This window comes from Xiphophorus maculatus, chromosome 24 (genome assembly GCF_002775205.1).
Source record: "Xiphophorus maculatus strain JP 163 A chromosome 24, X_maculatus-5.0-male, whole genome shotgun sequence".
In the NCBI taxonomy this organism is placed as follows: domain Eukaryota; kingdom Metazoa; phylum Chordata; class Actinopteri; order Cyprinodontiformes; family Poeciliidae; genus Xiphophorus; species Xiphophorus maculatus.
This window is the reverse complement of record NC_036466.1, coordinates 6949370-6963198: the sequence shown is the minus strand read 5'-3', so window position 1 is coordinate 6963198 and position 13829 is coordinate 6949370. Positions and strand designations below refer to the sequence as shown.

Sequence of the window (13829 nt, the reverse complement as noted above, 5' to 3'; positions counted from 1 at the left end):
TGGGCTCAATGAAAATGGACTGTAACTAAAGACTACAACTGCAAACAATAAATCAGGACAAAAAAAAAAAAACAACAAAGTGAACAGAACCAAAGTCCAAAGTATCATCATGAAGTCAGATTTAGTCGACCCAACTTTATATGACTAATAAAAACATGAACTTTAGATGACTTGTTGTTAGCTCTGCTAGCATGTCCACATAATGCTCTGCCACAGTATAAAGCTCTTTATAAAGAGCTCAGATCAATGCAAACTGGGGCTGAGTCGTGTTTACTGGTGTTCCACCATTAAAGAAGGATCCAATTTTCTCCACAGGAATCCAGATTAGAGTCAGTTTTTGTTTTTTCAGCCTCTGATGGATCAGTTTTCTATTCTGGCTCAGACAGAATAATGATTATTGTCCCAGAACAGATTCAGATGGACAAACACAATTGTATTATATCTGGTATCATTATTGATACCAGTTATAGTTTATTGTGGACCTTCATGAACATCTTCAGCTCCAGCCTGTTGCTAGTGAACTATTTCAGTGATGAAGAAATGTCTTCACAGGAGCAGCTTTGGTGAGGAGGAGCATCCATCCTGCTGTGCTTTGGGTCAGAATGTTCTGATGGATCCGGTCTGTACCAGCTGCCCCCAGTGTGGGAAACGACCCAGAACAGGATCTGGACTGCTGACAGCCAATCAGAGCAGCTGTGCTCCAGGTGAGACTGAACTCCTCCAATCAGAGCTTTCTTCTATCGTCTCTGTGGAACCAGATCCACGTCTTTAGTTGAGATTTGGAAATTTAAGGTTTAAAAGTCTTTTTGTGGTCAGTTGTTTCAACTGAATCTGTCTTTTTCCAGCTGGTGTAACTGGAACTTATGTCCAGGTAACTGGGCTTAATAAAGTCCTCATTTAATTTGAGCCTGTTCAAAAAATGGCCTCAAGATAAATGTACAAATTTAACTTTTTATTTTGTTCATCTTTAAAATTATAAGTGAAGACTCTTACTCTGAAGGGTCATGTTGCAGCATAACATGTCATCAGCTGTAAATAAAACAAACACTTCATAGAATCAATTTGATGATTCTTACAGATAATTTTATTTGTGTTTCAGCACATTATGAGGTTAAGGGGAATGAAATAGCAGAGAGGATGGCTAAGGAGAGCAGCAATCGGGTTTTGGTTGATGTTAATGTGACGTTTAGCATAACAGAAATAAAGTCTATAATAAAACAATAAAAGAGAGGTGGCAAAAGTTATAGGTCAGCAAATTGCCCAGCTGCCAATATGGTTAATCTGACCTTGCTGAAAATGATTTTTGTTCTACTTTTATTGGTTATTACACCAGGCCTTTAAGGTTCTGCTGGAAAATTTTAGTTTCTAATTTGGGAAATGACAAAAGGACAATTCCACGTAATTTCTTGCTACCTTGAGCATCTTTAATGTGATCTACTTCAAAAAGTAAAATATGTAGACTTCAATCATGGTGTAGATTATTCAGGCCAGAATATCTAAAACCAACTTTGTAGTTTTTTTTCTTTCCCTAAACGAAGCTGCATTAAAGCTTTGATTTGTGAAACTTCAATACAGGTTTGATTTCAACCCTTTTAATGTATCTGGACCACGGTCACCATGTCTCTCTATGAAAAGGGAGGACATGGTGGATTTCACTAGGCAGAAACTGATTTCAACTCTGTTACAGAGTTTAAATCACTTTCTGCCCATTAGAAAGTGACTTTGAGTAACCTCAGAGGTCACTGAAGTCTCTGAAAAGCTCCCTGGTTCAAGGTGTGGTTGAGGTTCAGCTGGCAGATGATGGTAAATGTAGAATATAGTAAGGAGTTATGTTAAAGAGAAGCTTCTTCAGGAAGTGAATAGTTTGTGAGATCCAAATGGTTTTGGAGACAATCAGGCAGATGAATGTGAGGACAGCAGAGCTGCAGCAGACAACAGAGGAGTGGAGGAGAATCTGGGGACCAACAAGGCATCCTTAGACCATGGAGGCACAGAAATCACAAGAGGTGAACTGGAGAAAGATTACTAGAAACAATAACTACATGCTATAGTGAAGAGTTAAAAACTCAGAGAGATAACTAGTAACTTGTCCCCTGTCTGCCAGATCCTGGCTTTTACCTGGATTTATGGCCAAATTTTCACTAATCACAATCTATAGTTTAAAGTTTTCTGCTATTAGTGTAGAACAATGTAGCCCATATTTTAAGAGTGCAAGTATTTCAGCTTTTAAACTCAAGCAGATTGAAAATGTTCAACCAGTAGGTGGCCCTAATGGGTAAAAGCCCTTTACCCATTTCCTGAATGGGAAGCTCAATCTGAAGCCAACTTCAGCTCTGTAAAATCCAAACTGTTTCCTGAGTTTGATTCCATGAATGAGAAGTTAGATGGTGAACCACAACTCAGACCTCAATAAAACCTGAACTAACAGGAGCTGTTCTCTCTGCTGGATGTTGTTTCCATCAGAACTAGTTTGATTTGGCCATAATTTTGTGATAAAACAGCAGTGGCCTCAGAGGCCATCAAAGAGGACAATTTGATACATGGGTCTATGCAGTTGTTTATTAAATTAATGTCTATTTTTGGAACTCTCATTCCAAGTATTTTGTGTAGTTTTGACTGTAAATATCTCAGTAAACTTGAAATAAGATGAAAATATACAGATATTGTCTCAGGAAGATATAGAAGCTTGTTTAAAGTCCATATTTCTTGAATATTTTTCAATTTTCATATAGATTTTCTATATTTTTTAACTTGTTTAAAGTAAGATATTTTTTGTTGCTTTTTTGTGGTGTTAATATTTTTCAAACACTGAGAGCTGGAATAGATTTTAAAGATAAAACTTTACATCCCAATGAATCAACAGCAGCAACTTTAACTTTAATAGAAAAAATACTTAAGTTGAGATAATAGTTTTCTTTTAATACACAACTGTAAATAAAACAAATGAGGGATTTATAGCTGAAAAAACTAAAAGAAAACAATCAAATGTTTTTATGTTTTTCATGTTGCTGAACTTTGTGTTTATTTTGATTTGTTCTTTACCAAATAATAAACCAGCAGTCTAAATGTTTTCTCTGGTCTGTGGTTATTAATACATCCCAGCCTATCACTCCAAATCAGATTGGCCCAACAATTTCCAGTCTGTAATTGTTCTTTAAAGAATCCAATCCAGTCTCTGACTGAGAAAAGTCATTTTAAATGTGAACATTAACGATGTAATGAGTCATTTCTTTGGCAGATTAGAGCTTTTTCTCCAGATTTCTTTCATAAAGGCTGGAAAATGCAGGAAGGAAACATTTTTCTGTTTCTATAAGGACAATGATAAGAAGAGTTGATGTTACTGAAAACTCCTGCATTCAATGAGCCTGATGGTTTTGTTCCAACTTTATCACTGTGTCATGTTTTTTACTACAGTTGTCTTCTGTGTTTAATTTTTACTTTTGAAACTGAATTGTAAATGTGTGGCAGTGAGCATGTGGATGAAACTGTTTAAAGCTGATAGGAGTTGACAAAAATATATTTTGGTGAAATGAAGCAGTTTGAGTCCAATTTATACGTTTCTAAACCAGAGCATGTGAATTTGGCTCAAACTAAGGGTTTCTATGTTTCAATAGAAAGTGACATTAAGGAGTTTGCCAGACTTTTAATGTTCCGTCTACACGTTCTCAAATTGCCAAATAACTGTTAGCTGAACACAAAAACCACCCTGCTCTTTGGTCAATGCATCATGTGCTGCTAATCCTGCAGAGACACTTCACAGTCAGACAGGGACTGAGTTTCCAGTTCACTCAATGGGGCTGCATCCTGAAGGTTTTGGTGGTTGACAAAAGAAGATTACAGACTAGACTACAGACTACAGATGTTGTAGACTGACCAGGGCCGGCCCAATCCTCCATGGGGCCCTAAGCGAAATTTGGTTTTGGGGCCCTTTGTTTCTGCTAACAATGTGGACTGGCTGCAATCAACAGTTAAAATATTAGATCATTCGCTCACCTGCTATAAACTTATTGCATCTCTGATGCTGTTTGCATTATATCCTATGCATGTTTAATATAGGATACATTTATCAGCCAGTCGATTTCTGGGGGCCGATTTCCTTAATTTTGGGGGATCATGATCTTCTAATACTTACAAGTGAAGCTCATCTGATCTTATTTTCCTCACCAAAGGTTTAAAAATCAGCCTCTGTCCTCTTCTGCTCTGTAGTGAGAGGTTTGACTGACAGACTGCCCACAAGGTCATGTCTGAATGTTTACAGTTAACAATATTCACTCCACTGTTGCCAACTCACTGACTTTCTTCCTATATTTAGCAAAATTTCAGACAAAAAATAAACTTGGTATCTGTCAAAATCAGCAGGTCAGGTTTTTTAAAGTACGGTAATCTGCCAGAGAACAACAATTTCTACATACATTATCAAATATATTGTAAAAACAAATCACTTCTTTATGAAATTGTGTGTTTTTGTTGTTGTGATGACATAGGAATCGTTATTAAAAAAAATCAGCTCCACTGAGGGGGCCCCTTGGTGGCTCTGGGGCCCTAAGCGGTGTTAAGGAAAAATGATTATATATAGTGCTTGATACAGTTAATCTTAAAAGGTATATGGAACACTCTTATTTTGAACAGGTTTGTGTTAAGCATTTAAAATTAAACCAGATGGGTAAGCATTTAGAGACACAGGAACCAAATGCAGATTAAGGGAGATCTCTCAATGGGACCCCCGCTGTGCGGTCAGACCACACAAAGCTATAAAATTAGCATTTCTGTAGGCCAGAAGTACTGGAGACAGAGAGAGAGAGACATCTGGTCTGTTCACAGCAGATAAAAGCCTGTAAGGAACAACATCTGGGAGGGTGTGAAATTTAATGCAACATAGACGATTGAAACCGCTAACATCCAATTTCTAAGTATTAATATCATGTTTTTACTGAAGATTGTATTATCTCATTTTGCAACGACTAAATGATGAATGTATTTGAAAAACTGTATTTTCTGTGACTATATCAGAAGCAAATGGAAATTGTTTAAATGAAAATGTTTTGTTTACTATTAGAAAATGGCTCAGGAATTATACCTTATTTTGTTCTGTTGATTTTGTGTGTGACTTTTGGCAGGACTCAATCTTTCGGGGTGTTGACTGTAGAGAAGCAAAACTGGGGTTTGTAAAGATAACCTTTCCTTAAAACCAAAATTACTAGATGTAAGTCTCTTTGAGAATTCATGTAAGGAGAGATAATGGGAGACACTTCGGATTTCACAGGTATCTGTGAAATTTTAGCTTTTGTTTTCTGTGCCCGGGAGGGCCACGGAACTACAGGGGGTCAGGGCCAGCGATCCGCTCTTTTGTGGTGCCAGAGAACAGATGGCCTTTTGATCTTGCCATAAATTAGGGGAAGTTCTCTGAGTGCTTAAGGGAGTTTCCAGTTGGTCAACTAGAGGAACGCCTTGAGTGCATATATTAAATAGGAAAACACCCACTTAGTATAAAATTTGGTGTCACCACTAAATTTTCAGAATGCTACCACTGTTTTGCTTTTTGGCATAAGCTTTCTCCAAAGACGCGTCTTTGCCTTTCCTTTGTTTTTCTATTTCTCTATTTTTTTCTCTCAAGGTAAAGAATGCATATCTCTGTTCCTCTGCAGCTTTGTTGTTGATTGCTTTGTATGAGATTAAACTCTGTGATCTGTGACGTCAACACGCAGTGTTGTGGTTTCCTTGTCGCTGCACGTCGCCCACTGAGAGCGTCACTAGCGGAGAACGTCACTCGCCGAGGATCCCGGGAAGATTAAAAGAGGAAAGAGCCAAACGCTTTGTCCAAAGTTAACGTTAAATTATCCTCTTTTTAACAGCGGCTGCTTAGTTTGCTTACGCCTTGTGCCGGCCCTGAGACTGACGTTGAATAACTTTCATTGAGTTTTCTCTAATTATTGAATTATGTTTCTTTCATAGAAGTTTATGAAGAAGAACCAAACTGGCCACTTTATTAGTCCAGTTACTTGTTAGAATATTGCAAATTGTTTTTATCTTGTTTGTTTTTCTCTCTCTTTTCAGATATTGTTGGTCAGTATCAGCCTGACCTTAAAGAGTTTCTGAAGAAGAAGTTCCAGAGTCTCTCTGAAGGCGTCGCTGAAGCTGGAAATCAAACCGTTCTGAACCAGATCTACACAGAGCTCCACATCACAGAGGGGTTAACTAGAGAGGTCAACCAGGAACATGAGGTCAGACACATTGAAACAACATCCAGGAAACAAGAAACAATCAGAAGAGAAGACATCTTTAAAGTCCCACCTGGAAGTGATGAACCAATCAGAACAGTGATGACCATGGGAGTGGCTGGCATTGGGAAAACACTGTTAACACAGAAGTTCACTCTGGACTGGGCTGAAGGCAAAACCAACCAGAACATTGATTTCATATTTCCATTCACTTTCAGAGAGCTGAATATGTTGAAAGAAGAAAAGTTCAACTTATTAGGACTGATTCATAAATTATTTTCTAAAACCAAAGAAATCAGCAGCTTTGAAACGTTCCAGGTTCTGTTCATCTTTGATGGTCTGGATGAAAGTCGATTTACTCTGAATTTCAAGAACAATCCGATCCTGACTGATGTTACAGAGTCCAGCTCAGTGGATGTTCTGGTGACAAACCTCATCAGGAGGAAACTGCTTCCCTCTGCTCTCCTCTGGATAACCACACGACCTGCAGCAGCCAATCAGATCCCTGCTGAGTGTGTTGGCATGGCAACAGAGGTCAGAGGGCTCACTGACCCCCAGAAGGAGGAGTACTTCAGGAAGAGATTCAGAGATGATGAAGAGAAGGCCAGCAGGATCATCTCCCACATCCAGAAATCAAAAAGTCTCCACATCATGTGTCACATCCCAGTTTTCTGCTGGATCACTGCTAAAGTTCTGGAGGATGTGATGATGACCAGAGAGGGAGAAAAACTGCCAAAGACTCTGACTGAGATGTACATAGCATTCCTGGAGGTTAACTTCGCAATCAAGAAGGAAAAGTATGATGGAGGAAAAAAGACAAGATCAATCTGGAGTCCAGAGAACAAGAAGCTGATTGAGTCTCTAGGAAAACTGGCTTTTGAGCAGCTGCTGGAGGGAAACCTGATCTTCTATGACAAAGAGCTCAAAAAGTGCGGCATCAACATCAAAGATGCTGCGTTGTTCTCAGGAGTGTTCACTGAAATGTTTAAAAGAGAGAGAGGGACGTGCGACATCTCCGTCTACTCCTTTGTTCATCTGAGCATCCAGGAGTTTCTGGCTGCAGTCTACATGCTCCACTGTTTCACCAGCAGGAAGTCAGAGGTGATCAAGACGTTTCTGGGAGAAAAATACAGAGAAACATCTCTAGATGAGTTCATGAAGAAAGTCATGGAGAAATCCCTCATCAGTGAAAATGGCCACCTGGACCTGTTTGTCCGCTTCCTTCATGGTCTCACTGTGGAGTCCAACCAGAGACTCTTAGAAGATCTGCTGGGTCAGACAGAGAACAGTCCAGAAACCATCCAGAGAATCATCACCAACCTGAAGGAGATGAACACTGATGAAATCTCTCCTGACAGAATCATCAACATCTTCTACTGTCTGGTGGAGATGAACGACGTCTCATTTTATCAGGAGATCCAACGGCTGCTGGATTCAGGGAAGCAGCTCTCAGAGACTGACTGTTCAGCTCTGGCCTTCATGCTGCAGATGTCAGAGGTTCTGGATGAGTTGGACCTGGAGAAGTACAACACATCAGCTTATGGACGACGGAGACTGGTTCCAGCTGTGAGGAACTGCAGAAAGGCTCGGTGAGTCCAGATGTTTTCATTGTGTGAAATTTTGGTCTTTAACTTCTTCCTTCATCCTCTGGACTATTTCAGCCATTCAACCATCTAAACATTCAGCTCATCCAGGACAGCTGCAGCTTCTGGTTTTAGACATTTTGATCATTTTAAAAATATTTATCTTTTTATCAGTTTTCATGTTTAAATGAATAGAAAACCCTGAACTCTAGAAAAAAATCTATTTTGTCTGAAAGATCCAATCAGCCAGAGAGACTTTTACACTTTAAACTCCTCTTCAATCATTGAGCCGCTACTCCTTTTAGGATCTTTGTCTTTTTTTAAATTATAAAATCACTGTTTAGGTTTGATGGACACTTTAAAATAACCCCAATAATTGCTGCTGTTGTCATGGAAACCAGTTAGAAACTTAGTGAACCAACTTCTCCTCCTCCCACTAGTTTCCTCTGAGTTTGTAAATGAGAGCAAAATGTGGTGATTGTTGTCTGGCTCCAGAAAAAGTCCTAGTTTCTGTCAGATCCTCCCAAAGCTCTGAGAACTCTGCTTCCAGAGCTGGAACCATTTTCCTCATCAACTCTTCATCTGCAGCTTTTGTTGAAGCTGTTAGCCATGAAGACCTGGAGAGACATGAGCTTCAACTCTTTAGACATCCCAGCCTCTTCTAGTTACTGGAGAACTTTCACTGCTTCACCAGGAAAAATGCTGCTGGACCCAAACGCTCTGTTTTGGTCTTCAGCTCTTTAAGAGTTTAGCAACAATTTCTTCTGACATCCAAACCTTTGTTCCTCTGAGCCAAACGGTCTAGTCCAAGTCCGAGCTGTGAGCAGTTCCTCCTCCTCTCCATCATCTCCAGGAGTTTCCTTCATCAGCTCAGTCAGCCTCTTCATCAGCTGCTTCAGCTCCTTTGAGGCTCTGATGCTGCAGCTCCATCAGATGCTGCAGAGAAAACTGAACTTTCCTTCACAGATGATAGAAGATCTTCAACATCTGACTGCAGCTGAAGGTCTGAGGACATGAAGCCTGGACCAGAACCAGAACCAGAACCTGGACTTTAACCAGGAACTGCACAGATTCTCTGTGGGGTCAAACTCAGTAAATTGGAGATCAGATGTTGATCAGATGATGACATCACTGTTATCATATTTTAGTCTGTTTATGATCCAGATTGATTTCATTAGAACTGAATTTATTTCTTCTATAATCACAGACTTGGTGACTGGTGGCTCCAAAATTATGATTGTGAAGTTTTGGCCTCGGCTCTGAAGTCCAACCCAGATCTGACTGAACTGGAAATAAATCAGATCGACATAAATGGTTGTGGAGACTCTGATCTGAAGCCTCTGGTTGAGATCCTGGAGAGTTCAGTCAGTAAAGTGAAGAATCTGAGGTTTGTTTTCTTTATTTATACAATAAAATCATTCATTTATACTTTAAACATTAGTTTAATTAATGCTTTTATTCTAATATATTTTATTTCATAACAACCTGTTTAAATGTCAGAATAAAATCTCTAAAACTTTTTACCTTATATATTATTTTTTTCTTATTTCAGACTTTGAGATTATTGAACTTTGTTTTTCAGTTTTTTACATTAAAATGTTTTTTACTGATGAACAAAATGAGTAAAATAATTCAAATGATGTAAATTAATGATGGAGATGTTTCAGTTTGGTTTGGTAAAGATTCAGATTGTTTTATTTCTCATTTCTGATTCTCATCTTTACATCCAGAATGAAATGTTGTTCCTCCAGAGTCGAGCCACAAACACTGACAAGTTCAAATCATCATTAATGACCAAATCTAAGAAATGACTGATTGTAGAAAAGCAAATCTAGATGAAATGAATGAAAGTGAGGTTTGCAGCAGCAGCAGGTTCCTCAGCTTTGTCCTGAAGCTGTGGTTCTGTTGGGCCGGGTCAGAGAGGAACCGTCCTCTTCAGTCTGACAGCTGTCAGTCGGTTGGAGCCTCGTCTCTGTGATGATGCTTCATCAAGTCACGTCTCCTTAGGAAATAATGGCCTCCATGCAGGCCCGTGCAGAGACCACTGAAAGGGCAGGTGCTCAAAAAAAAAAAAAGGGCACATCTAACCGCATTCTAGGAAAGACTATTAACAAAACCACACAGCTTTCAGAGCTTAATAAAAATGATAAATTACAAAATTGTGAGACATACAATATAAGCTAAGGAAAAACTCTATATGGAGCATAACACTATGCATATGATCCACTGTGCTCTTTAATTTTCTGTAATGCTTTGTTCCATCTGTTTAATCCTATTGTCTTCCATGATTTGCGGAACATGTGCTTTTCTTCATTCAAAAAAACACGACAGCTAAAACAAAACATGGAATTTAAACTGGGAGAATACTCCAGCCATGGGTTACTCTTATACCATTTATTCTGAAAAGACCTTCCTTCTTCATTTTTAGGAAATGACAGCTCTGGTTGGCATGGTCCTTGGTTTACACAATTTTGGATAAATGCTTCATCATATTTTATGTTGAATTGCAAGACATGTGCTGGGTCATTTGGGTGTGGAAGGTCCATTAAAAATATGAATGGCTTCTCTGACTTGTTGCTCTGCATTTTCATCCATAGTGTTTATTTCTGACTGTTGTCCCTCTCCTTGCCTGTCTTCCTGTGTTGACTGCATTTCTGTGTCTTTGATTTCTGACTGTTGTCCCTCTCCTTGCCTGTCTTCCTGTGTTGTTGACTGCATTTTTGTCTCCTCCTCTGATCTATCACTTTCCTTCTGTCCATCTGGGAGCAAGAAACAAACTAATCATTATTCTACACCTAAATTTAGTACATCTTAGCATAAGAAAAACACAACAGATGCCCTGTAATATTAAATATATTGTTCACTACCAAAGGTTACATGTTGATAATGTTAAGAACATTTTTTTTTTTTGTTCGTACCTGCAGTACTCGTTCTGACCCAGTCGGTCAACAATCCACTACCTTTTGCTGCATCTATCAATTCTTTTCTTTTTTGTTTCTGCCGTCTTTCTTTACGTGGCATCTTTGAACTGAAAAAAGCAAAACATAATGAATTATGATAAGAACACTGTATTAACCACACTACCAATTATTTACCTTTGTGTTTAAACCAATATGTTTTTCAGTCCTTAGCACAACATAATATTAATTTCAGAGAAAAGGAGGCCTCTGCTGTGGAGCTCAATATGTTTCACAATTATTCTATTAAAAATATAATAATAACCTCAATTAAATAAAATACAATTGTGATCAATACATTTTGAATTGAAACAATTTTTAAACAAAAGTTTTGCTTAAAATTTTTTTTATTTAAATTAAAATCAGAGATTTATGTCTCAAAGTGAGAAAAATTATTTGTGAACAAACTTATTTGCTCATGTCATAAATCTTTTCTTGCTATTGTAAGTTTTTGTTTGTGATTCAAAGTTTTGCTTGCTTCTCACATGACGTCGTGGGCAGGGCCAAAAATTGCAACAAAAGAATTCTGATGTGTGCAAATAAAAGTTTGTTTTGCAAAGAACTTTTTAAGTTAACAAGACAAAATTTAGTTATTTAATTAAAAAAATTAAAATAAAACTTTTTGTTTAAAAAAAATAAATCATTATAATTCAAGCAGTTTTGTAAATTCTATTCCCCTTCAAGATACATTAACCTAATGCCAGAATAAATGCAATTAATATACATTATGCAGCAAAGGAAATTAGATAATCGGACATATATTCATTATAGAGAGATGATCGGTTTTGGATCGTTGATGTGGCCCCATCAGCAATAATGAAGAATGACCGCTATCATTAGCGATACAGGGAAGAAGCTTTTTAGTTATCTTGCTTTGCTACCAAACTCGTTAGCTAACAGCTAGCTAATAGGACAACAACAACAGCCTAATGTCTGTATGATAAAATACTGAATCGATAGATAAGAACAGTTTTTCCTTACTTTTCCTTCCTTCCTCCTCCACGTTGAGCTCCGCAGTAAGCTACTGCGCAGTCTCACTGACTGAGCGGGAGGCAGCTGCGTCATGCGTCACGGACAAAAGGTCAAAGGTAACAAGGTGACCCAAAGGGCTTATTATGTTGTTTTTCTTTAAATAAAAACAACAACAACAAAAAATAATAATTTTAGTACATATCAGAGGAGGGCTTGGGAAATTAACTTTAAAAAAAAAAACAAAAAAAAAAATTGGACCAAAAGGGCACTTTAGGGCAAGGAGCAAAAAGGGCAGGTGCTCAAGCACCCCCAGCACCCCCCTCTGCACGTGCCTGCCTCCATGGGCTTTCAGCAGCTTTAATAAGAACCCAAGGCCATTAATGAAGAAACTGAGTGGTTCTGATCCAGTTACCAAGTCGGGTCTCCAGCTGATGATCAGGAACCAGCAGAAATAGCTCAACTCATCCAGGCTGATAGAAAACTTTGAGTTTCTTTTGATCAAATGTTCTGGTTCTGCTGGTTTGGACTCTTTAAACCAGTTTGACTGGATCAGATGTTAGAATCAGTTCATCATGTTTCTTTTACATTCAGGGAAATTAATTTTCTACATTTTTATTATTTATTTGTTCATATTTCAGTTTTAACCTGCATCCTGTTGGCTTCAGCTCACATCTTTTATTCTTTATTCAGATTGAGGGGCTGCAGTTTGTCAGAGACCAGCTGGACTTCTCTGTTCTCAGCTCTGAAGTCCAACCCGACCCATCTGACAGAACTGGACCTGTACAAAACCAACCTGGAAGGTTCTGGAGTGAAGGAGCTCTGTGGTTTTCTACAGACTGAAGACTGCAGACTGAAGATATTGATGTATGTAATTATATAGTTATTGATATTTCTGTGAATAATTATATATAATTGATCATAAATCAAATTAATTTCTTCTGTTCTAATAAATATTTTCTGAGTTTGTTCCTGGACTTGGATCCAGAGTTTAATTTAGTCCCTCTGTGTAACTGAGTTGGACCTGCTGATCTGAGGTCAGAACAGGACAGCATTCGGACCCCCAGTGTGTAGAAATCCCCTCATGTGAAGCAGGTCAAAGGTCATTCAACCCAGTCTAGAAAAGTGAATTCCTGGAATCTGACAGGAACAAATCAATAATCAATGATTGATGCTTCAACACTTTGATCAGAACCTGGAATGATTTTACTGACTAAAATCCTCCAACACAACATGACCCAGTACCAGGTTCTGGTTCTGGTTCTGGTTCTGAAGTCAGCAGGTCTTTATTGAAGCAGCAGCTTGTTGGCATTAATATTGATGAGAATCTTTAACTGGTTCTGTTGGACTGGTTAACCTGCATCCTGTTGGCTTCAGCTCACATCTTTTATTCTTTATTCAGATTGTGGGACTGCAGTTTGTCAAAGATCAGCTGTGATTATTTGACCTCAACTCTGAAGTCCAACCCGACCCGTCTGACAGAACTGGACCTGAGAGAAAACAACCTGAAGGATTCAGATGTTCAGCAGCTGAAGAATCTTGTAAAGACTGTAGAGTAAGTAAATGTTTGTAGTGAGTCCAGCTGCTGTCAGCATATTGAACTAAACCCAGTTAGCATCAAAGCAAAGATCCAGTGTTCCCAGTAAAGCTGCCGCTTCTCAGTGGGAGGAGAATGGTTCAGGCTTCCTGATTGGACACAGAGACAGCAATCAGCCAATCAGAGGAGCAGCAGCTTGCTGTGTTCCTGCGTTTGTGTTGGTGTGAAGATGAGTGTTGTTGCTGTGTCCATGTCTCCAGGAAGTCCAGCTGGACTCCAGCATCCAGCCGTCCAACATGTCTAGAGACAGTGGTCCTCATCCATCAAACTGTGGCAGCAGCAGATCTGATCTCAGATCTGTTTGTTCTCTCAGTTCAACAGGAAACAACTGATCAGGTTCATCTTGGTCACAGCTCTGAGATCAGTCTGACTGCAGCCTGGAAACCATCTAGTGGATGTGCTGCGTCACTGACTGCTGCTGGAGAGAGGCTGGAAACACTCACTGATCTGCTCTCTCCTTCCTTCTTCTCTCTGCAGGTTCTGATCTCTGTGAAGTAGAAAATGG

General features: G+C 38.8%; 1 protein-coding gene across 1 annotated transcript; it reads left to right on the top strand.

Annotated features, from left to right (window-relative positions):
* Positions 1 to 6899: 6899 nt before the first annotated feature.
* On the top strand, positions 6900 to 13145 carry LOC111607666 (NLR family CARD domain-containing protein 3-like; the record flags this gene model as incomplete). Its single annotated transcript, XM_023329852.1, has 3 exons — positions 6900 to 7807; positions 9009 to 9188; positions 13130 to 13145. Coding segments are annotated over exons 1-3 (1080 nt in total), but the record flags the coding sequence as incomplete, so codon positions are not given.
* Positions 13146 to 13829: the final 684 nt, after the last annotated feature.